Source organism: Gallus gallus, chromosome Z (assembly GCF_016699485.2).
Source record: "Gallus gallus isolate bGalGal1 chromosome Z, bGalGal1.mat.broiler.GRCg7b, whole genome shotgun sequence".
Lineage (NCBI taxonomy): Eukaryota > Metazoa > Chordata > Aves > Galliformes > Phasianidae > Gallus > Gallus gallus.
Genome location: NC_052572.1, coordinates 83,314,624 through 83,339,839, shown reverse-complemented (window position 1 = coordinate 83,339,839; position 25,216 = coordinate 83,314,624). Strand labels below are relative to the sequence as shown.

The 25,216-nt window shown below is 44.4% G+C and overlaps 2 protein-coding genes across 2 annotated transcripts in view; one reads left to right on the top strand and one right to left on the bottom strand.

Moving 5' to 3' along the window:
- Positions 1 to 4: 4 nt before the first annotated feature.
- Positions 5 to 9,934, top strand: CDKN2A (cyclin-dependent kinase inhibitor 2A (melanoma, p16, inhibits CDK4)). The gene is made up of 2 exons (NM_204434.1): positions 5 to 329; positions 8,736 to 9,934. Exons 1-2 carry the CDS (start codon positions 151 to 153, stop codon positions 8,737 to 8,739), a joined length of 183 nt encoding a protein of 60 aa, NP_989765.1. The 5' UTR covers positions 5 to 150; the 3' UTR covers positions 8,740 to 9,934.
- A 5,364-nt stretch (positions 9,935 to 15,298) lies between these two features.
- The window catches only part of MTAP (methylthioadenosine phosphorylase), a 32,455-nt gene continuing 22,537 nt past the window's right edge, over positions 15,299 to 25,216 (bottom strand). Inside the window, exons 6-8 of the mRNA NM_001031604.3 lie at positions 22,909 to 23,148; positions 21,412 to 21,534; positions 15,299 to 16,095 (exon numbers count right to left, since the gene is read on the bottom strand). Of these exons, the coding sequence (NP_001026775.2) occupies positions 16,057 to 16,095; positions 21,412 to 21,534; positions 22,909 to 23,148 (402 nt within the window). The 3' untranslated portion in view covers positions 15,299 to 16,056. The remainder of the gene's footprint in view (positions 16,096 to 21,411; positions 21,535 to 22,908; positions 23,149 to 25,216) is intronic.

Here is a 25,216-nt window from a genome sequence, read left to right as displayed (position 1 = left end):
AGAGCGAAAGAGAGAATAATAAAAAAAAAAAAAAAAAAAGCAAAAAGTAGTCTTCTCCAATGAATGGAGAGTGAGAGAGCTTTCTTACGGTGGGGGCCCCGCGGAGGGAACGCATTTCCATCGCGGCTCTCCGGGACCTCTCCTGTTCCCATGACCTCTCGGATAAGGTGCACCGTCTGCCTTCGGCGCGCCCGCAGCCGGCCTCTGTCCTTCTCGCTGCTCCGGCGCATCTTGCGCGGGGTGGCCGCTGTCCTGCGGCGCTCCGGGACGCTTCGCCGCATTCTGCGCCGGGTTCTGAGAAGGAGGCACCGGGGCAGCCGCCGGCCCAGGTACGGCGGGGGGCGGCGGGGCCCGGAGGGCCGAGTGGAGGCGGCACGGGGCCCGCACGCGTCGTTCTCTCCTCTTTCTATTCTACTTTACTTTTCTCTTGAGCTCTTTTTCTTTTTTTCTCTCTCCCTCTTTTTTTTTTTTTTCCCCCTATTTTTTCTTCTTCCTTTTTTGGTTCTTTCTTTCTTTTTTTTCTTTCTTTCTTTCTTTTTTTTTTTTTTCCTCCTATTTCTGTTCTAAATATAAATGCAACTCGGGAAAGCAGCAGGTGGTCGGCAGGCTATCTCTGTCTTTTCTCCCTCTTTGACAAATAATTTCTCTTCCCCCGGGCATAACTCAAAGCAGAAGAGCGCAGCTCCCCTCACACCGTCTGGGCGTTCTACCCTCGGAGGGCAGAAAAGCGCCGTGGCCGCCCCCGCGGGTGTAACTTTTCCCCGCCGTAAGTGGGGGGAAATGCGTCTCCGGAGGCTTTAGAGACATTTCCCCGATTTCAGATGGCAAAAGTGGGTCGCTGCGACTCTGCACAGCTCAGCTTAGGCCTCGGTCGTTGTACACAATTGTGTGTGTAAGGAAAAATAACGCGGCTGCTCGTTATGATGAGAATACGTGGACCTCTTTGCAAAATGCTCTCAGAGCACCCTGAGAGGAATCCACAGCCGCCTCCATTTTGGGAGCACAGAGCAGAGCCGTGTAGGCAAACTTAGAAGAGAAAGACCTCCTAAATAACTGCATGGAAATATCTTCAAAAAGAAAACGAAGTGCAAATTAATAATAATAATAATAAGCTGATAAAAAAAAAAAAAAACCACAACCATAAATCTGCTAAACCGTGGGGCTCGAGGGGTGGCAGCAAAGCAGCTCTGCCTGTGCTCACTCCCGTCTGCACCACCAGCAGTGCTTTCTGGCTCATAAGCCTCGGAATATTACATATGAAATAAATCTCACTCAGTTTTGCTCGTTACCCCCGAGCGCTTGGTTTGTTGTATTTTTAGTAGGCCGAGCTCCTTCGTTTTGCAGATGAAAACGAAGCCACATGAAAAAGAAAGCACATGAAAGCACATGAAAGCACATGAAAGCACAAGAAAGCACATGAAAGCACATGAAAAAGAAGCCACGAGCTCTGACCCATATAAGCACAGATCTCGAGTACAAAGCTGCTGATACATAACTAAATGCCCTGTAGCAAGGGAGAGAAAAAAAAAAAAAAAAAAAAAGGAAAAGGGAAAAAAAAAGATACAAATAAAAACAAACAGAGGAATAGAAAAGCCTTCACGACTCGAGCTTTGCAGCACTTCATTCTGTTTGCCTTTCTCTTCGTTTTCTCGCCAGCTTTAAATACGCCTTTTCCTCTCTTTCTCCTTTTGCTTTCTCACTGAGGTGATGGAGGTCTCCTAACGCACCACTCCGGTCTCGGATAGCCTGAACAGCCTGATAGCGCTGAAAATCAGGTTCTAAAGGAGGGGAGTACTTCTCAGACAGGTGTATGTGTCTTAAAAGGCGAGATTTTGGTATTGCTTAATTTTACCGCTCCCAAAATAAAAAGTCATTGTGTCGGAGTCCCATAGGCAGCATGTGAGTACTCTGGCAGCTTCAACACCCTAAACGCAGTATTTCCAGGCATATTTCCAGGCGTAAATGCATATTTTCCAGGCAGGAAGATGGTGAAGATGGTGGTTTTGCAAACTACTTCACGGGGGGGAGGGTGGGGGAATAATAAGCAAGTTTGGACTGATATAAAAAAAAAAAAAAAGAAAAAAGAACCTCCTTTCGTAAACAGTACACCCAAAAATAAGCTCCTTGTGCCCTTTTTTCCTACTCATGCAGTCATCCCCTCGAGAACGGTTCGAAATAAATCCGCTTAATTCGGTAGAATGGGGGGGAATGTCAGCAGGGGTGGAGGACGGAGCGGGGGGGGGGGGGGGGTGGGCCGTGGCTCCCCCCAGGCGGTACCCGGGGGCTGCTCGGAGTCGCGGCCGCCCTGCGCAGCTGCCGGCAGTTGCGGGCGGCCGGTCGAGGCGCTGCGAAGTGTAACAAGACTGCGTGCCCTGCCCTATTGCTGCTTCTTGCTTTCTTCTTTTCTTTTCTTTTCTTTTCTTTTCTTTTCTTTTCTTTTCTTTTCTTTTCTTTTCTTTTCTTTTCTTTTCTTTTCTTTTCTTTTCTTTTCTTTTCTTTTCTTTTCTTTTCTTTTCTTTTCTTTTCTTTTCTTTTCTTTTCTTTTCTTTTCTTTTCTTTTCTTTTCTTTTCTTTTCTTTTCTTTTCTTTTCTTTTCTTTTCTTTTCTTTTCTTTTCTTTTCTTTTCTTTTCTTTTCTTTTCTTTTTCCCCTTTCTCTCATCTGCAGAAACCTGCGGCTCTCTGTTAAGCAATGCAAAGCATTCTGCCTGATTGCTTTTTCTTTTTTCCTCCCCTTTATCTTTTTTTTTTTTAATCCTTCCTCGTGTGTTTTCGTTGTTCATATATATATATATATATATATGAAAATATATATATTTTACGGAAGGGAATCGTTTGCCTGGCAAACAGCGCGTTGCTTTTTGTGACCTCCGAGGTGGTCGTGCGGAATCCTGACCTTATTTTCCTTTCTGATGGCCCCATGTCTCAAAATGGAGTGGAAAACACATATACACATATGTGCACTTATCTTTTATTCCTTCTAAGGGGAGGGTGTGTGTGCACTAAACCGTGTGTGCGTGTGTGGGGATATTTTAAGGGTATTTTCACATTATCCATGACAGCAGATTACATTAAGAAACACTTTGTTTAAGTCAGGCGGATTGGAAAGCTTAAAACCGGTATATTTGTTCTGGTGGGGTTTTTTTGTTTTTTTTTTCTTTTCTTTTTTTTTTTAATCGCTGTTGGTTTTGGCGTTTTATGCCATCTTTCATGAATAAGAAACCTCTATTTCACAGCTTTTCGAAATCTAGCAGTAAGGAGCCGGATTTTCCGGCTGCTGACGAATGTTCGCAGACACACTCAGAGGCTTTAAGCCGAGAAAAAACTTCTTCGTCTCTTTCTGCCCATTCGTTTGGTTTAATTTTTAGCATAACTCTGGACACTGCTCTTTTTCCCGATGGCAAACACTGTCACTTCCACGCCTCTTTTCCACCTCACCCTCCAGCGGTGCCCCCGTGCTCCTTTCTTTGCCTACTGAGCGCTGACGGAGCGCCGGCATCGCTTTCTCTTCAGTTTCTCCTCTTGAGGACTTCAATCGCCCCCTAAGCTCAGTGCCGGAATATTTGCTAAAACAAGAAATAACTCGTGCAAACCTTTGGAAGGATGTCCATCTTCTCATTTATTGATTGATTGATTTCTATGTCGTTTTTGTAGGAGTGTGTGTGAAGACGGGGCTTTTTCTCCTTTTCAGTTTTGCCTTTTTGAGGAGGCTGAGTTTTCTCAGCTTCGGACACAACGTAAGACCGCTGCTTTTGGTGCACCTCCTTTTATTTTGCCTGCTATTTCAGATCAACTTCCAGGATTCCAGGATTACACCGTAGTGTAAAAAAAAATGAATACTTGTTCAGTGTTAAAGATCTGTGTGGCTGAGTAAAGATTTCGGAAAGAAAAAGGAGGAGAAACGGGAGCCGTGCGGTCTATTTAATATGGATTAATTTCCCTCTCCTTTAGGAACGCATCTTTGCAATAAGGGTGTTCTGGGGAGATAAGCTGGCTTCTCCTTATCCCCAGGTTGTAAGTACAACACCAGGACTGTTTCCAAAACACCGTCGCTTTATTTATTATAATACTCAGCTATTATTTCCTCTACTTCTGATATGACTGCGTGTTGTTACGTTTTGATTAATTGGAGGTCGGTCGTTCGTAGTCTAATTGTGCAGAAGAGGACTCTGCTGTTTGGGGGAAGTATCATGGGATACATTTCTAGTAACTCCAGCCGTGCCCCTGTGTGCAGGTTGGTGGTCAAGCAGCTTCTCACACCGTGGGGAGGGTCCCAATCGTTGGCGCAGAACTGCCCCCGACGTTTGGTGCCATCCTGACGGGTCTCACCACCCTTAGCACGGATGGCGACGCAGATGCTGTCTGGCTCAGCTCTTAACTTCTTCACTTCCAAATTTACTGCCGCGTGAGCGCAGATTTCTTTATTCCCCCCCCCAGATTTCTCTCTTGACGCCTATCACCGGCGGCACAGAGCACGCGAGGGTGGCCCTTTGCCTGTGGCGCGGGCAAACCTTTCCCCTTCATCTATCGGACTTCTCGGGCTTCTTTAAGAAATGCACATTTCAACCGTGCTTGTCGATCGGTGGTAACCGATCCAAACCCCGCTTTCGGGGCGCACGCAGCCGGGCCCCGGCGCTGGTGCTGCTCCGGCGCATCTTATGCGGGACGGCGGCTGCCCTGCGGAGCTCCGGGCCGCTCCGCCGCGCCCAGCGCCGGGTCCTGGCGAGGAGGCACCGGGAAAGGGCAGAGAGTGGCGGGGCTCCCCGTGACGGCCGGGCTTTACACGTGGAGAGGCTTTTTTGCCTCCCCCTTTTTTTTCTTTGCCTCCCCCTTTTTTTTCCTTTGCCTTCCTTTTTTTTTTCTTTGCCTCCCCCCTTTTTTTTCTTTGCCTCCCCCCTTTTTTTTCTTTGCCTCCCCCCTTTTTTTTCTTTGCCTCCCCCCTTTTTTTTCTTTTTGCCTCTTTTTTTTTTTTTGCCTTCCCCCTCCTTTATGTTTTCTTTTCTTTTTTCTTTTTCTTTTTCTTTTGGTTTTTACTCAAGCAGCAGCAGGTGATCGGCAGGCTATCTCTGTCTTTTCTCCCTCTTTGACAAATAATTTCTCTTCCCCCGGGCATAACTCAAAGCAGAAGAGCGCAGCTCCCCTCACACGGTCTGGGCGTTCTCCCCTCGGAGGGCAGAAAAGCGCCGTGGCCGCCCCCGCGGGTGTAACTTTTCCCCGCCGCAAGTGGGGGGAAATGCGTCTCCGGAGGCTTTAGAGACATTTCCCCGATTTCAGATGGCAAAAGTGGGTCGCTGCGACTCTGCACAGCTCAGCTTAGGTCGCTGCACATAATCGGGTGTGTAAGGAAAAATAAAACAGCTTCTGGATCTGATGAGAATACGGGAAGTATTTTGCAAAATGCTCTCAGAGCACCCTGAGAGGAATCCACAGCCGCCTCCATTTTGGGAGCACAGAGCGGAGCCGTGTAGACAAACTTAGAAGGGAAAGACCGTCTAAATAATTGCCTGAAAATATCTAATAATAATAATAAAAGATGGAGTAAGGAAACTTAGGTCGAAGGAAAAAAAAAAAAAAACACCTTCCTTATTTTGTTTTTCTACGTGCGCTAACTTCTCTGGAGTTTATCAGTGCCGGGCATAGGCGGTACCTCCGGATCGCACCCCTCCCGCAGCAACCTTCCGTCTCCCCCTTCCCTCTGCCTCCTCCTGTCTGCATGCGAGGGCGACGGGACGAACCCCGCGCCGAATGGGACTGGGCAAAGCAGCCTGCGCAGTCCTTGGTGCCGGGTCTCCTGCGGAACCGGGTGTCCCGCAGCGGAGCCTCCCGGTACGGGTCCGACGGAAGGGAGGAGGAAACGCTCAGGGAATGCGGCCCTGAATTATTTGTGGGGGATCCTTGCGGCGGTTCGGAGCGGCACTCGCCCGGCTGGGTCACACCGCGGTTTTCCTGCCTACCCGAGGCTCCTACGCGTGCCGGGGCGAAGCAGCTCCCCGCTGCCGGGAGCCAGGAGAACGATCGCGGTCTTCCTGCGAGGCACGGCTCTCTCCCTCATCCGGGCCGTTCGCACCCACCAGCGGCGGGCCGAAGGGACCGATCCCGGACCCAATTGCTGTTGGGCGCGGAGCAGGGCAGCCCTTTTCCACCTGGGCAGCGGGGAAGCCGGTCCCGTTCCGCAGCCTCCCTCTGCCTCAGGAGGCCTCCGCCTACGCCACCTCTAGCGGGGGGAAGGAGCGGGCCGCGTTCCGCCTGCCCGAGCAGCGGGAGGACGGATGGGACGTAGCCCCCAGCCGCGAGGATGCGAGGAGGAGCATCCCCGTAGATGGGAACGTGTAGCCGCGTCCCCTACCCTCTCGTTCCTCGGCGGTGCCCCGAGGGGCCGCAGCCCCCGTGAGCCGCCCGCCGAGCTCTCGGTGGGGCTGAACCGCTGCGCGGATTCACCGCAGCAGTCAGCGCTACAGCCCCGCGCTGTGGCCCCGCAGCGGAGGCAGCCGTGTGAGCGCTGCGGGACGCGGACGGGCGGCCGCTCGCACGGACCTCGTGGGCGCGCGGGCGCTGCTCGAGGCGGTGCGCAGCCAAACCTTCGGCATCTCAAATCCTTCGGGATCAAATCCTTCGGGATAACCTCGCCGCAGGTGGGGGCTGCCCCCGGGACACGGCGGCGGTGCCCGGCCGGAGAGATTTGATGGCACTGAGATTTCTGTCGTTACTATTTTACGTGTTATAATTAGCGGGATTGCCTCGAGGTTATGCCTGAATTGAAGCGTGCAGTTTTCAGAGCCATCTCCTTGGCTCACAGGCATTTCTGGGATTCTGGGGGCACTGCTGACAGCAAACGAGTTGTAGCACACGGTACTGAAAATGAGGAGTGGGGCCCTAAAATCCACCTCCACGGGGCTCGAGGGGTGGGCAGCATTTCGATCATTACTTTTTGCTCGTCTGTTTGTTTGCTTTCAAGAACAGCTTTTTCTTTCCCGAAAGAAGTCAGAGTGGTGCCTGTCTGCCACGAAGGGGTGCGTGAGGGAAATTCTGCCTGAGCACGCGGAAAAACGTCTTTACTGTGGGGCTGGCAGAGCACTGGAGCAGGCTGAGGGGAGAGGGTGTTCAATCTCGTCCTCTGGAGATAATGAAAACCCTTCTGGATGCTTTCCAGTGTAGGGAATAGCGGAGGCTGGACGAGCCGGTCTGCAGAAGTTCTTTCCAACCCCTCCGACTCTGTGATTCTGTGATTCCACAACAACATTTTCCCGAGAAAGAACAGCACAAGAGATCACGTAGAAATTGTCCCAGAGCTGATTTTTTTTTTTCCTTGCAACCGGATATGCCAGCAGTCTGTCTTATAAGCATTTTTACTATTCAGTATTTACCTGTAAAAGTGACGCTCGCTGTTGGAAGTCGCACGCATCGCTGCGCAGTGCGCTTCCTTTCTGAGGACTCTGAGAAGTGGCAGTGCTCAGCGATGCATCTAAACCAAAGCTTTTCAATGCTTATTGAGCGACTGATCGCTGCGATTTAAGTTGCAGGCTGTGTGCCTCATGAAAAAAGAAAAGTTCTCGAGTTCTCGTCAGCTTAGCGGAGCAGCCATCTCCGTCCTCGTCCTTTGTACGTGGCAGGAAACTTCGTCCTAAAATAGGCTGCAGGTGGAAAGAGACAGTGAACGCCGAGACAATTATTCGTTTTGTGCTTACCCTGCGCTCAAATTCCAGAAGGAAAAAGGTCTCTCACTCTCTCACTTCCTTATCTGTACTGTTTTTCTCTCATTCTGCCCCCCATTTCGGAGCGAGGCTCAGTTCTGTTTCCCTCACAGCACCCTTGCAAAACGGCTGGCCAGGCTGACGCATGGGCTCTGTGTTTCTGAAAAACTTAATCTGAGCGGGAACTTGTTAATTGTGAGAACCGTAAGCATTTCAGCTCCTGTGTTACAAATAAAACAAGGTATCTGTGGCCCATCGCATCAGTTTGAGGAAGAAAATAGTAGGAGTAACTGCTGTCTGAAGATATTTTCTCCGGTGTTGAAACTCAGTCTACTGAGGTCGCAAATCCACCAGGAGAATGGGAGAAGTAAAACCCCGAGCGATGCGTTTGTTTGCTCGGCGCGATCAGAACTTGCCAGGAGTATCTGCCGTTGCAGAGCGGCTGTAGCAGCAGGGAGGTTTTGTGCATTATTCAGCGGCTCTCCTGGCCCGTCCGAAAAGGAGCACACGCTGAGCTACGGCTGAGGGAGCAAAAGAGCTCAGTGCGAAGGGAGGGAGGGAGAGGAGAGCCCGACGTGGGGAAGAACCGCTCAGCGCTGCGCGTCCGACCGCGGGGGGTGGGCTGCAGAGCCGCCTTCTTCGTTGGTAAACGTGTGTTACTATTGTATGTGTGCGCGTGCAAATGGTGCGCACGCACACACGTGCACGTGTAGTTTTCATACGTGGGATTTTGTACGTACGCTGTAGTGTTACGTTAATTGTTATGCCGTGCTGTTAAATGTTTTCAACCCAGGCCATTCTATGATTCGTCACGCTTAAACACATTCTATTCTACTGCTAGTATATAAGTACCACGTATTATGATTTATACTATTTATTATGTAAGGCATAACATCCGTATAATCATACCGTAGAGTATGACGGTTATTACATATAGATGCAATACCCAGTCGGCAAACCGCGCGCAGCGCATCCCTCATTTCATCCCCGAACGCGGCGCCGTGTCCCTGTGCGGGCTGACGCTGTCCCCCTCCTTCCCCCCGCAGGTGATGATGCTGGGCAGCCCTCGCGTGGCCGAGCTGCTGCTGCAGCGCGGCGCCGACCCCAACCGCCCCGACCCGCGCACCGGCTGCCGCCCCGCACACGACGCGGCCCGCGCCGGCTTCCTGGTCACGCTGGCGGCGCTGCACCGCGCCGGGGCGCGCCTCGACCTGCCCGACGGCCGCGGCCGCCTCCCCATCGACGTGGCGGCCGGGGGCCCGCACGGCCCGGTCGGATGCCACCTGCGGCGGCTGCGAGCACCGGCGGGGCAGGTGAGGCGTCGTCCGTCCCCCGCCGTCCCACCGAGCCCGGGCGGAGCGCGCTTCGCGAGCCTGCAAGGAAGCGCGGAAGAAGACACCGCACCGCTCTGAGCGGCCCCGCCGGTCTTTTCCTTCCCCGCAGCTTCGCAGACGCATCATCGGCGCTCGAGGGTGGAGAACATCAAACATTCCGTCGGTTGCCCGCATCCAGCGGTCGTTCGCGTTTGGAGAAGTGAGACAGCCGCTCCGTTGCGCCCCGCGCTTTGCTCGCTGCCCCGCGGGACGCTGTGTTGATCTCAGTCCGATGCTCGCCGTATTCTTAACCGGGCTGATTGTATTCGTTATCACACGTCCCCGTAGAGCTTTGCAGTTCTCCTGACTCTTCAGATGCTTTCATATAGCCGTTAGAAAGAGAAACGGGCATCCCTTTTACAAATTAAATTCAGATTACGTTCTCCCTTCACCTCCCCCGTTCAGCTCAGAAAATCTTACGAAGTTCGACACTGACAGAAATTAGGTTCTAGGAGCTACTGCAAAAACGTCACATGCAGGACTATTCAGGAAGATCCGTTCCTGCATGTAGTCAGTTGAAGCGGTTTTGTTACTGCGAAGTTTTAACATTTGGAAATCCTTGATCCAAAAGCTCTGTGTAATGAGTGTTTTTAGGACATTGTCGGGGGACTCTAAACCAGACACTGGGAAAAAAAAACAGACAAACAAACAAGAAAAGAATGACCTTGGTCCACTGTAAATCTGATTCCTTTCTCACACATTGCCTTCATTTTGATGTGATTTCCATCATCTTCCCGGTGTTCACACCATTGTGTGCGCGGAGGCATCCGATTCAACAACGAAATGTAAAATTGGACTGTTACGTTCCACTTAAAGTTAAAGTGTAAAGGGATCCGTTATGCTCTTTTATTAAACTGCAGTACTATTCAGCACTGCACGGTGTTGTTTATTTCAACTTCGTTCACCTCTCAGACATTTTTGCCTTTCTATGCGTGTGTATACACAACACGTTCAGGGGCACAGGACACAAAGGGTTTATGTCTGGGTCTGCATTATTCACACACACACCCGAGATAAAAACGCTCATAAAATTCGTGATTGCCTGCTTCAAAAAGGAGCTACCGAACAACGGGAGAGCTCTGCCCTGCCTTATTCCTTCACTTGATTGCATTTACATTCTTTTAAAAGCAGATTTTTTTTTTTAATTTCTTGCTATGGAACTTGCTCCGTAGAGTAAGGCACCGTGCCCAAAAGCTGGTTTTGTTTTTCAATTCCTGAAGATGTATTATTTCTCTCACCTGGATTCAGGAGGATAGATCATGAGACTTCCATTTACCGAGGAATGGCTTAGCTTTCTGTTGCTCATTATATAAAAACATTAATATATATATATATTAATAACAATCCCACTGGCCTTGAAAAGAAAACGGAGCAGGGTTTGATTCCTGTCTCTTAGGGTGCAGAGGCAGAGGGGGAGAGGCAACTACAGCTCGTCTGCATCCCTGCGGGGACGCACTGGGGGTGTGATAAAGGGAAGGGAAGGGAAGGGAAGGGAAGGGAAGGGAAGGGAAGGGAAGGGAAGGGAAGGGAAGGGAAGGGAAGGGAAGGGAAGGGAAGGGAAGGGAAGGGAAGGGAAGGGAAGGGAAGGGAGTGCTCGCACCTCTCTGAGAGGTCCTCCTCACAACTGCCTTCCCACTGTCCAGTCATGCACAGACTAAACAACATTCACGCTTCTTTTTGACTGACTAGACATTTTCTATTTGTGGTTGCCTGGGTCAAGCTTCATTAACAAAAAATCAGCCAACAGCTCATCAGGTAAAATGGCACCAAGGAAAACTGTTTTCTCCTATGAGTTCTGGAAATTTATTCTCTGAAAACGACTTCTAAGTTTTGCAACACCATCCCACTTAAATTCACCCACATTTACCAAATCTTTTTGTGCCTGAGTGTCTGTAGGCAGATTTTGTTTACTATCTGAGTGCTTCACAGATGTGAAAAACAAAGATAATTTTAGGAAATCAAGTCATCACCTGACCTTGCTTGGGAAATATACAATCCCCAGAACCTACTAAACTAGAAACTGATCCTCAAGTTCTGTGAGGATAATGGAAATCCTCAGAGCTTTCATAGAAGAAAACAAGGAAATTGGAGATGGTAAAAGTAAGTCACATTCCAAAGGACTCAGTGCTGACCTTTGAAGACATCCATATCTTACAAGAGATCCACTGGAGTAATAACAGATAATCCATCTCATGGTTCTATGTTTCTATTTTATCTATCTATCTATCTATCTATCTATCTATCTATCTATCTATCTATCTATCTATCTATCTACCTACCTACCTACCTACCTACCTACCTATTAATATCCGGGTCTCCATCAGTCCTCATTGTTCTCCCTTTCCCTTTCCCTTTCCCTTTCCCTTTCCCTTTCCCTTTCCCTTTCCCTTTCCCTTTCCCTTTCCCTCTCCCTCTCCCTCTCCCTCTCCCTCTCCCTCTCCCTCTCCCTTTTTCCCTTTCCATTTCCCCTTCCCTTTCCCTCTTTCCCTTTCTTTCTCCTTCTCCTTCTCCTCCACCTCCTCCTCCTCCTTCTCCTTCTCCTCCTCCTCCTCCTCCTCCTCCTCCTCCTTCTCCTCTCTCTCTCTTCCTTCCTTCCTTCCTTCCTTCCTTCCTTCCTTCCTTCCTTCCTTCCTTCCTTCCTTCCTTCCTTCCTTCCTTCCTTCCTTCCTTCCTTCCTTCCTTCCTTCCTTCCTTCCTTCCTTCCTTCCTTCCTTCCTTCCTTCCTTCCTTCCTTCCTTCCTTCCTTCCTTCCTTCCTCCCTCCCTCCCTCCCTCCCTCCCTCCCTCTCTTCCTCCCTCCCTCTCTTCCTCCCTCCCTTTCTTCCTTCCTTCCTTCCTTCCTTCCTTCCTTCCTTCCTTCCTTCCTTCCTTCCTTCCTTCCTTCCTTCCTTCCTTCCTTCCTTCCTTCCTTCCTTCCTTCCTTCCTTCCTTCCTTCCTTCCTTCCTTCCTTCCTTCCTTCCTTCCTTCCGAAAACTTACAAGGGGAAGAGGTAGAAATACTTACAAATATCTTAAGAGCAGAAATCATGACAAAAGTCTTCTGCAGAAAAGAGGACAGAGAACAAATCTCTCAATGCTACTTTCTCATAGTTACCATGCACTCACAAACACATGCATCCTTCTAGAAACAAATGCCTACAGAGCGTTTCTGCACTGGAGAAAGCTCAAGAAAGGGAAAGTGAAAGGAAAGATACTCCTTAGAAGTTAAAAAGCAAGAATTTTGCAACTAGAGGCATCAGGCTGACTCACAGAAATCCTCACAGCCTTCTGTCAGTAGACTACAAAGGACCAATGGGGAAGGAAAGACGTGTAAATTTCAGCTGACACTGTCAGAAGTGTGGCCCCTGTTGTTAGAAATATCCTATTTATTTCCTATCACTGAACTACATGGCTTGTGTTGTCATGACATGATTGCTCATCTCAGGAAGGAGCCTATTACATCTGTTTCATGAACGACAACATTGCTATCTCGGGAGGAAGGGATGGTAATCTAGCACAGATTTTTATCTCCAGGTGGGGAAAGTCCCAAGACAAGCTGCTATTGTTCCACATTGTGATCTGGGTAAGACAGCAGGAAGATAGGTGTTCTGGGGGCTGGGAGGACAAGGCAGAGACATGGGATATCCAGAGCAGGGAGGAGAGGTGCAGGCCCAGGTCTGGAGAGGCAAAAACAACAGGATCTGACTAAGCATGAGAGGATGCACTTTAAGAGCACATACAACCACTTTCCTTCCACTGGGTTGTCTTTCTGGTCCTTGGGCAGATGTGAAAGAATGATTTTGAATGTTTGATTATGGTATGAAATAAAATGTATTTCAGAAAATTATTAGAGAGTGGATAAAATTCAAACGGAGTTCATACGTGAGCTGCCTCCTGTAAAGCTCTGGCGAGTAAAACAAAGAAGCTAAGGTCAAATCAAAAGGTTTTCATAAAAACAGATCTTTTTGTTTAATATATTATTTCATTATTTATTTTATTTGTTATTTATTTGTTTATTTATTTATTTATTTTTGGTGCAAGAGCAACCATACAGTAGGAAACCAAAGAGCAGGACCAATCTGTGTGTCCTCTAAGCCATGTACCACTTACTAAAGGCATTACCCTTAGGTACATACATCGCTAAATCTGGGCATTGAAGGTTGCCTCCAAAGATTTTTTCTTCTTCTTTTTGAGATATGCATGGCAAGGACCTTTTTTTTTTAGCTCACTGTGTTGTGTGAGCAATGCTGTCAACATCACAGTCATGCCACAGATTTGTGTTATCCATTTCTTTTTATACACCTTCATAAAAGCATCACAAATACTACAGTTTGTTATCTACACACCTGGGACTGGCTCTGCTCTCCGCTCTCCATTCACACAGCTGTGACATGCTGATGTTCAGGCAGAAAATGTGTTTCCAAGTCCACCTGCACATATGGCTTTGCACAACGCACAGCCTGAGCGGATTCATAGTGAAGATGGTGAACTTCACTACTACCAAGATAAACAATCGCATGGTTTTGTGAGAGAGAGGCTGACTAAATGTTCTGCTCTCTTGTTTTGTCCTGCCTCAGGCAGCACTGCAATGACAGCAGGGAGAGGAAGAAGTCGTTAAAACAGTTAAGCCAGTTTCCTTCTCAGAAGGCTGATCCCGCCCAGTGCTGAGCACCTCCTGAATTAATTTTGCCTCTTACTGTTACCCAGATGATTTTGATAAACAGAACACATGCTGGTTGCAGTTCTTGGAACCCCAACTGCCCCAGGTCTGTTTTGAGTACTAATATAAGTACTAGCTTCTGATGTCATGTACTACCTGTACCAATGCTCTGGATGCCGATAGCATATCATACAGAAGGAGCTGTTAGCTAAGTGAGAACGAGATATGAGTTGGCAAGTTTGCTTTATCAAGACAGATCAATGAAAGGTTGTGCACGAGAATGATTTAGAGGGAACAAAGAACACAGAAGGGTAAATCTGTTGGTATGCTCCTGCCTCAGTTTGTACCACATCTGAACTTGTGATACCACATTGGTGTCAGTACACTGTCACACTGTGAACGTGCATGCTGGAGGATGCTCTGAGCAAAATGAATGGAGAGAACAAGAGAGTGGGGCTTAAAAGCCTAGAATAGCTGTGGAAGGCAAAATTCAACATTCAACTAATCTATGAGAAATAGGGTAAGACACAATAGCATCTTCACAGCCAGAGAGAGTAAACACCCATGACACAAGTAAGCATGCCGTGCTGGTTTGGGACATGGATGAAAGCTTTTTGGGTCTGAACGTTACCAAACTCAGACGCAGAGGTCCCTCCAGCCAAAGCGGAAGGAGACCCGCTGCCTGACTTGTGTGCCAGGGTGAAGCAGAACTCAAGTGAGTGCCATTGGAGGACCGTCCAACAAAAACCGAGTGAGTGGGTGTATGTCTTCCTCTTGCAGTTGTTTGAATGTTGATCTGACTCTTCAGTGACACTTCTGCTTGTGGTCTGTGTGGATCTAGGCAGCCCATTTAGTTCTAAGCTCTGTCATTTCTTTTGGTGTTCAGTGGAAAATTTTACACAGTATCAATCGGCTACTGATTTTATATTTCCCGGTTCTTAGCTAATACCAGCATGTCTCCTGCATTGTTTAACCGGGCTATTTACAATCACTCACTTCCATTCAGTCTCACTTCCACATAGATGGGGAAAAAAATTAAGGTTTTCAATGTTTTTAATACACCCACTACTTCCCAACTGTATTTCTCTATTCACTCAAGACAAATTCTGCACAAAAGTCAGGGAAGCAGACCTAATTTACAGCAGTGTCTATTTGCTCCAGGAACGATATGTTTTCCTCTGAAAAGCATTCAGGCCACGCATCTCTGTGAGTTAATTTAGGACATCTCCACTGGAGAGTGAGAAGAAGTTTTGAAAACCATGAAGTTTTACCTGTATTAGCTTGCACTTCACTAGGCTTTCAAGTTATAATCCATCTTGGATGAGATGTGCAAGTAAGTCATGGAGAAGTTGCTTTATTTCCTTTCCCATGCTAGGCTTGCTTTGCAGTCATCCATGTTTGTTTCAGCAATTCCCCTCGTCTCAGGCACTTAAAACCTTACCTTCTAAGCAGCCAAGTACTTTTTAAAAGTGGTCTAACAGTTGTGTTTACAAAGTATCACTGTCAACCTGTTCCACGAATGGCAAGGCACTGACAGAGAAACAAACTCAGGGAATGAAGGACCAGAAGTAAACAAAAATATCAATTTCCACACACACTGGAGAAGCATAGGTTTCATTTATTTTTTAAACAAGAAAAAGAAGGTTCCTTTATTGAAGCATCACTGTGCGTTAATGAATACAAACATTCAAAGCACTCAATACATTCATCACTTGAAACAGAAACTCCAGACAGAGCTGTCCAGACCTGCGAAGCAGCAGCACACCGGAACAGGGCAGAGGTGTGGCAGAGAAGAAGACAATTCTCATATACTTGTTTAGGTCACATAAGTACATCTCTAGCACAAACTTGGCTTAGGCATTTGCTAACATTTTAATCGCTCACAGCTGCTGCTGTGAAAGTACCATGATTATTAAGCTATTTCTTCTAGCACACTACTGAAAAAAAAAACCTACGTATTAAAAAAATATTGAAATGAAAATATGGATAATGTATAAAAATAGTTTATTTTGAAATATCACATTCAACTTTTCCGGTTTGTTTCTGAAATGAATGACAACTATTGTCATTGTTAAAGGAAACAATATGAGGCAGAAACAACAAAGCAACTAATGTACACGTAGATGAATCTGCTTTCTTCGATCCCATGAAGTCAGATAGAAAAACATATTCCAAGCTAAAAACATACTTAAAATCTAACTTTAGCCATTTAAAAAGCTGACTTATGCACTATTATTCTTAAGGCTTAAACCATTCTAACAAGCTTTAAACAGTTTTCAAATATGTAAGGTCAGAAAACTCAAAAGCAGCCCACTCTTCCTGCTGATGATCCAAACCTCAGAGTCCATCCAGGCAGCTACTGCTTTGGCAGAATGACTGAACACTGCACAGTTGTCTGAAATGCAAAGTCAAAGAACATGAGTGCTGTCAAAGCAAAGCAGATTTATTGTCTTAAAGGCACGCTACATAGTTGTCATTCTGTTTACAAGCAGGTGCAACTCCTTCCATGTGCGTAGCATTTCCAAATTTCCCGAATGCCACATTAGTTTGAAGAATTACAGGGAGGGTGCACTGGTATTGACAGCCAACAAACAATCCCGCAGAAACACTACACCAAAATTAAAAGCATTTAGGCTTGCAGGCTACAGATGAACCACTGTGCGGTTTCTTTTTTGTTTACATGCATTTGTTGCCTTCATGGAAAGCTCTTTACAAAAGCAGTCAGAATGCTCTGAAAGTGAAATTCCCTAAACAGATGATTTTTTTTTTACATGCTGGTTCACCATCAGCTCGGAAGTACAGATTTAATATGCAGATATCTTTCTCTGAAGGTGCATTGGTTGGAAGAGAATTAAATGGTTGTGATACATAGGGACAGGCAACTTTGAAAAGCTTATCAGATCCTAACCCTGAATGTGGCTAAACAGCGTCAATTTCAGCTTTACAGGTCCCTAGCCTGTAAGGCTGTCCACAGTACACAGAGCCTTGCTCAATTTTCCCTTTCTACCTAACTGAATTCACTACAGTCCTATACGTAGTTACGCTGATTTGAGATTTTTTTGACAAAGAAAATTAATCAAGAATATTCTAAGATCAGAGCTATACATACATAAAATATGAATAGTTACCACCTGCATTAGTCTAGAAGAAGTGTCTGAAAAGAAACAAAACTTCTATTTGTTAGCTATCAAACACACTGTAGTCCCAGCACGTCAAAGATGAACATGCTAAAACAACGTCTAAGGATGTCTTATCCAATCTGAACTATCCCAACGTTTTCACTCGTTACAACTTTCTTACCCAAGTACATCATTCCCTCTATCAGAACTGACAAACATTTCACACTGGATAGTACAGCAGTTTAAAAAAACAACGGGTAATGTCGGTGGAATTCCACAGAGTTAAGAAGTTCATGTGAGGAGCATTCATAGAAGATCTAACACTGTACTACAAGCTGATTTTCTTACATCCATGCAGCAAGAAAAATCAGTTTCAAGGTGAAATTCCCTTTACCATTTCAGTACAGATTCTATTCTGAACTTCAAAGAGACTGAATTGTTAATAAAAGGTACAAAACTCAATTTCCAGTTTTTGTAAGTTAAAATACTTTTCAACAAGTCAGTTTTTCTTTTTTTTACCAATACCTCTCCCAACAAAGACAAATAAGAACCTACTATGCCAGATCCCTCCAGAAAGTGTCTGCTGTCACTGATTTGTTTACTTTATTCTGTAACAAGCCTGTATTTTCCTTGATCAACTTCTGATACTACACGATGCTGAAGCTGCTCTTGTTACCACTGATGCCTCTTCCAGCTGTCACCTACAGGCAAGCTCTGGTTTCCCTCAAACCACTCCTACACAGAATCATAGAATGGCCTTGGTTGAAAAAGACCTCAGTGATCATCTAGTTTCAACCCCTTGCTACGTGCCTGGTCTTGCTGACAGGTTCTTTCTTTGTTGCTTGTGGTTGCTTCTAACACCTGAATGCCACATTTCTGCACTGAGGTCCGTCAATTGCTCAGCCAAGTCTGACTCCTGGTGGGCCTTTCTGTGAATCACTCATACTTGGAGAATACTGCTTGCCTTCCAGTGCTCCTCGTCCTTTCAGAGCTGCCTCCCAAGAGATGCTACCTTCCAGTTCACAGGCTAAGCAAGTACGCTCACCCGAAGTTCTGCATCTGAACTCCTTGCACGCCACAGGACCTTGTTTTCCGTATTTCATAAGCATTACAGCAATAACTGCCAATGACTATCACCCTGCTACACAATTCTTACTGAACAAGCAGATCCAGCTGTGAAATTTCCATGACATCAGTCGGACATTATGTGGACCACTGTTATCATCATGTTTCCTGATCAAATAAACACACTGGGACCACACTCTGTTCTGAAGGAGTAAGGGCTTTGTAGCCTGATGACAGCTCAGACCAACATGCTGTGGGAAGATGCTGACCTTGCAAAAAAGTTAACTCCAAACTTTTTTTCAGACTCATGTAACCTGATCCTGGAGAATGGCCTCTTACAGTAATATGGCCAGGAAATACTGGCCTAAAAGATGTACTGATGGTTAAAAGTGATGCCATTCAAATAAGTCGTGAACTGAATGGCATACCGCTGACAAAAAGCTACGTCAAAAGGAATGCCTTCCTACTCAGACATTTTTGCTTCAGCACTCTAGGGTTACCTACAGACTACTGCGAGCTTCAGAGATGACATCAACTCGTGTCATTAAGCAGGATGTACGTCTCCAAGGAAAGGGACAAATGTAGCAGAGCAAGGAGCCTTGCAGCGATTTTGCTCCTGCCTGATGAATTTCCTCCAAGTCATAGTAGCCAGGTTATGGAGGCCAGAAAGGAAAACTTGTGCCCACACAGTGTTTTATGGTTTCACACGGTTCCCTATACATGAGAAACGGACACTGACAAGTGCCTATTTTGGATGTCCAGCTGCAGCCTGGGTTTAAGCTGGTGCAGTTTAACTTTGTTACTGATAGCAGAGCACCAGCACGCACAGCTCAACTCCTTCCCTGTTGGTCTTCCTAATCACAATATCACAACATACTTAACAGGTGCTGCCTTCAGCACGGGGAAAAATTACCTCTGAAAAATACTAGTTCAAAAAACCCTAATCAGCTGACCTTCAAATACTGCCAGGGCAAAATCTATTCAACACATCTACAAAAATATGCATCTTTTAACTCTTAATGATGTAAATATATACATGTACAGAGGCAAAACTTATCTCTCTCTTTGCTGTATCACATAACTGCCTCTTTCCTTATTCAAAAATCACAAAAGCCCAGGACCAGTCCTTCACCTACCACCATTTATTATCTATTTATTATTATTATGGTAAAATTTCTAGCAATTCCAGCTGTTCCTAAACAAACAAACAAACAAACAAACAAAAAACAAGTAAAAGAATCAACAAAGGAAGACTCCAAAACCTCAGATCTTCCTGTTACTTGTCCAGAGTACTCTGTTGTATTAAATCAAAAATAACGTGACTCCTACCCTCCTGACATCAACTCTCAACTTTATTACCAATACCCAGTTCCTGTTTCCAGACATTCTAGTATCTTCAGATCAACTTCCTTTCTCAGCATATCACTCAAACCCAGCCACTAGTAGCAAAAAACATAAAAATATAAGAAATGCTGAGTTATATCAAAACTACTTAAATCTTCATCACTAATACCAGGCAGCAGCAGACACTTCAGAGAATGAATCTAAGAAACAACACTGGAAAGGAGTGTCCCCTCCTCTCAGTATATTGCATTTTCATTGAGCAAATAACAGTTCAGTAGCTACTGAAAGCAACTGAAACAGTGTTTTCAATAGCTGAAAGTGAACTGAAACAAAGGCTTGCATTTGTTATTGAAGAAGAACTTTACAAACATAGTTTGTTCTTTCCAGCCCCTTACTCCTTTTCCCCCTATCAAGAATCAAGACAACCAACCAAACAAAAGCAATACTCAAGTACACCTGCCAGAACTGGGAGGGAGGTGATCCCTGCCCTAGCAGGGATACTTGAGAAAGTTTCCTTTCACACCCACATGAACAAAGATGCTGAGGAATTTCTGGTGCATATTTTAAACTATTTGTTTGAAGTTTGAGTTCTGTATATTTTTTTAATAGGTATGCATCTGTATTAAACAAAAGTGCAGCTCAATCCTCTGAAAACATTTTCTGTAGATTAGAGAATAGGAAGGAATACTGGTTCTGTTGTCTATCTTATCCATTCAAGGCAACTTTCCGAAGACTGCAAAGGGAAAATGGAAAAAGCCTACTGCCTCTCACAAATGTGTAGAGGGGACATGAAAAATAACTAAAAGTTGTTCCAGGTAACTGGAACTTGGGTGAAGAAGAGTGATAAACATAACCCAGGGTCTCCTGAAGAAGAGTAGATTGCCTAGTTAAGAATCAGCAAAATGCTAATTTCAAGGATTTTGGTTGAACTTCCATGAAGAACCTGACCTGTTCAAGTATGCTGAAATGAGTTTGCAGGAAATTTTACTTTAAATGACTTTCTTCTAGCAGGTTAACTAAACTACACATGAGAGTCATTGACCAGAGAACCAGACTGGAAAAAAAATGTCAATTTTTATCCCCATCAGAAGACAGTGATGATTTTCATAATACAGACAGTTCTGTTGATAGTTTAGTTTCAGGGACACACTTTGACATAAAAGAAGTCGTGATTTATCTATCTTTATCTGTCTTAGTCACTCAAATTTCAGAAGATGCATTAAGTTTATTCAAAGACAAAGAAAGAACCTGAAAGTTAAGAGAGTCATCAGAGATTGGATCCCTTCATTTCCCCAAAAGGCTTCCTCCTTCCCAGGCTGCTGCATCCACTAATACAGCTCTCTGTGGCCCTCTTCTGTTCACTTTCCTCACATACAGATTCTCTTTCCCCATCTGCCAAACCATCACAATGTCTCTCTCAGTTCCCCTCACGCTGCACACACTGGCACTGTCAGAAGTACCCATTTGTCACAAAGCGCTGTTGAGAAGTTGGATGGACATCCAAACTATATTTAACACCGTTCTCTTACTCTACCCTATAGCCAGAAAGGAATCTCAAGCACTCCACTGAAATTGCAATAGTGTAAAACATAAAAACAAATTTTTGTCTAATATAAATATAAAAATGAATCCTTGTCTACAAAAAAATTCTGCCTAAAAATTCCTTTACTGAGATCTTCTGTAATGGCATTGGCATTCTTTTCCTTTTTTTTTTTTTTTTTTCCATGCACTTTGGATCTGAAAGATGTGAGTGAACACAGAAGTTAATAACTTCAAACTGGCTATTACCCATATGTTGCAACAAACTCCTCTCCTACAAATTGAATTACAAAGTGAACATAATGTCTTTGATGCAGTTCAATCTTTCTCAGTTGCCTCACTGTTCTAAGATCTAAGCTAAAGCTGAACAGAGGTAAAGGTTTTCAATCTGTATCTTACCTGTGCTATCACGGGTAGCATTTCAGCACCCTCAAACATTTTAAGTCTTATAGCAATGAAACTGAAGCTAAAACTGAAGCTAGATCTTCACAAAGCTTGTAAGATTCTTAATGAATTTATTTGCCCATTTTAAACGGATTGGGTTTGTTAAAGCACATACTCTAAAAATTTACAATTTAAGCAGAAACAATATGTGTCTGTATGCTTACACCGTCCCCACTACTAATTGACCTCCATGTACTTACTTTGAGGGTGTGCAGGGTGTCTGTCCATTCCATGGAACCTATCTGAGGTATAGCAGTCAGGAGGATGCTAGTAGCCTTGTTTGCATTTTCTTTCAGTGTCTTTAAAACTTTATCCACCGAAACCTAGAAATACAACAGAATTGAGTGGTGTTTCTCAATTTTCATGGCACAAATTTTAAACCTCCGGCTAGACTAAGCGAAAATGTGGAGCACAGACAAAAACACAGTATGCATTTTAAAGTGCCACGATCCTTCTAAGTATTAAGAACTTTCCTATGACTGAATTTTTGACTGCATTTTTTACCTTGCTTCTCATTCTGTGAACCTCGTACTTAAAAAGAAAAAAAAAAGTGAATCTTTTCATCTGAACACATTAGAAGTAATGTCACTGGTGAAGAAACATCTGCTTTCTAGCCATATTTATGCATAATAATAACAATAAACAAAAATTAATGTATCTAGATAGTGATAATCTATCTAAAAAAAATAAGAAAAAGCAAAAACTAGGTAAACAAAACAGTTAACAAAACCTCTGTGGAATTCTAATAGTAGACAAGTTTGCTTTCTGTATGTCAAACGGAACTTTAAACAAAATGTCACATGGATGTCTTTACTGCAGCACAGTACAGATATGTGAGTTTTAACCAAATACTTGATATTTTTTACAATTTCGATGAATATTAGAAGATAAAAATATTTTAGATAGGCAACAAATGTTGACTATCTAAAACATAAAAGAACAACAAATGTGTTGTGAGGTAAGCTGTATCAGCTACTGTACTTTGGTATTATAGAACTGTATTCTCCAAGAGCTACTGGCTCCATAAAAATATACACTATCTCTATTTTGCTGTTTTCGAAGCACTGCTCAATCCATGTTCAAACAGCTCTGTAGAAAAATGGGGGCAACACTGAGACTGCAATTAAGAAATTAACATTCAGCAATACCATACAGAGATGTTAGAGGTGGGAAAGATTTTGTTTGGATAATAAAAATTGAAAGATAATTTTTACAGTTACTGAGGCAAATTATCAAGTGTTTGACTAAGTTAACTCTTTCCTCTCAAGCAGTTGTACTGCTCCTCTCTACAATGAGTATGATTTAATAGGCTAGCCAGAGAAGTTACCCACTCATAGCTGCTGCTCAGTTGTATCCCATGAGAAAAAAAACTAAACAAGACATCTTTCTGCACAAAGTTGCAAAATGAAAAAAACACCAGATCAATTATAGGACACAAGCTCACAGCAACATCATGCATACAAACTCCTGACAAGGAGCTAAACTGTTTGCTAACAATAAGGTAAGTCATAAAAGTGAGTGAGGTCACAACATTTGATTCTGTTCTTGCTTTAACAGTTGCTACTCCAGAAAAACTCAGTGATACTGATATAAGTAAAATCACTATTAATTCACTATGTGACCTCTGTCAAAAGCTACGTACAGGTTCTCATCCAGATCCCCCTGGACAAAACCTAGAGGAAAAAAGTTTCACTCACTGCTTCTTCATGCTCCTTCCAGCAGTCATAATCTGTTGCCATAGCAATACTTGCATAACTCATTCCAGCTTCTTTTGCAAGAATCACTTCAGGCACTGTGGTCATGTTGATAACATCAGCTCCCCAGCTGCGAAACATCAAGCTTTCTGCTCGAGAACTGAAGCGTGGGCCTTCAATGGTGATCATTGTCCCCTTGGAATGACACTGGAGCCCAAGTTTCTTTGCAATCTCAATAAGAACCTGCAGAACATGCCAGTATCAGGAAAAGTAAGTAACTCCCTTGATGCACTGCTTCACATCTCACAGAAAAACTCCCCAAAAAACAGCTCTTACATACAAAAGAAATTAGCTGATACTAAGCAGTGGTGATTCACTTGGCTACAGCTGTCCAAATACAAAGATCATTTTCAGTTTTCTCATCCAGCACAACACATTAATGGTCCTACAAATAGGAATGATCTTGAACTCACCTGACTTTCTTTGTGTCAGCTGGATTACTATTTTCAGTGTAGGAGATTGGAAAGCAGAAACATTTAGCATGATTATTTAGGCTCTACTTACTTTGAGAATAGAATGGTGGAAAAGCTAAACGCTGATGCCACTAAGTGCTACAGTGGTGGAGCTCAGCTGGGCAGAATATGAAATTCATTTTTTGAAAGTCTGCTGTTGGCAAAAGTATAACCATATGCTTCAAAAAATACCCTGAAAATGTGAAAATAAATTACAACATTGTCCCATGCTAGTGACTGAGCTGTACACTTCACATACAGTAGGTATTTTGCAATAGTCTTTCTATTTCCAAGAGGACCTTGTATATGCAGAATCATCGTGACTTCCCTTCTTGGAAAATGGCCTGGCAACAGTTGATACAGTAAAAATGAGAGCGTAAAAGCATGCATAAAATGGGCCTTGGAAAGCCACAACTGCTCTGAGTGTGCTGCATGATCTATGGAGGTGATTTCTCACTTGGCATGTGGATCAGGGGGTTGTTGGGAACAGCACAAATACATATAAAGCTGGGGTACTCACATCTCCCTCCCCACATTTACCAGGTATGGTAAACGGGCAAACCTCCACTTCAGAAAAGAGGGCATGCTTGTAACCCACATGTGCTGGGGAAGGGCATTTGTGCATGAAGCTGTATGAATGCATGCAGATGGCATAAAAGAGAGTTCTGGGAGACAAGCTACAGAAGGACTTTTAGGACTTCGCAGGTGCTTATTAACATGCTGGAGCTAATTCCCCCTTACACTCATTCCAGATGTGTAATTCACCGATTGCCTATTAATTACGTTAATAAATCAATAAACAACTTCATTTGTGATTTGACTTAAGAGAAGCTGGGTAGTTCCACAAAACTCTTTACAAAACTACCACTTAATTCCCTGCAAGATGCTGCTGTGAGTTTCTGAAAATAGTAACAAACCAAGGCAGCCTACGGTAGATACATTCCTTTCCAATTCTCATTTGATTTATGGCGTGTAAGCCAAATTGGAATATTTCTACATATTTGCAGAAATACAACAAAAACTTTTCAGATGTTTTTAGATAAATTCCTGAAATAGCCTACAGTGTAGCTGTTTTGGTATTATTATTAGTGCATTTTGCTATGGTGTTTCTCTGAATTATGATAAACTGGACTGAAATCATCCCAACATTGTCAGGAACGTTTCCAGGAAAAAAAAAAATTAAATCACTTTTATCTGGTATCTCTTTTCAGGCTCTCCAGCAGCTCAAAACCACACGTTCATTTAAAACATCTGTTAGGCTGATTAGAATGCACAGGCTAATGAGATAATCACCACATGTCAGACTGGAAAGTACCTAAATGTTCTCTGAAAATCTGAAAAGAAACATTTCTTCATTGGCTTTCTTACAAAAATTAATACCCAAAGAGCATTGTTTATAGCTATTCAGCAATCAGATGAAAACCTTATGTATGTTTCTTGCAACCTCAGGAAATTACTTATGTCTACTTAAACGTAAACAAACAAACAAGCAAGATAAACAAACAAACAAAAAAAACCAAACCAAAACAAAAAAAACCCAAGAAAAGAAACATAGTGTGATGTGTAGCCAATTATTTCAGTAATAACATTTTTAATCCATTATATAAAACATACAGTTAGCTCTCAATAAACAACTTGTGTGTCTTGTGGCACGACACCATGCTCAAAGTCAGTAAGCAACTATGTACCAGTTAGTTTTTGGTAAAAGCATGTGGGTAGGCTCTTGCTGCTGGAAACATTTGAAGTATTTTGTATTGTTTGCAGCCCAGAGGAAGGAGGGTAGAGCAGGCACCGTAAAA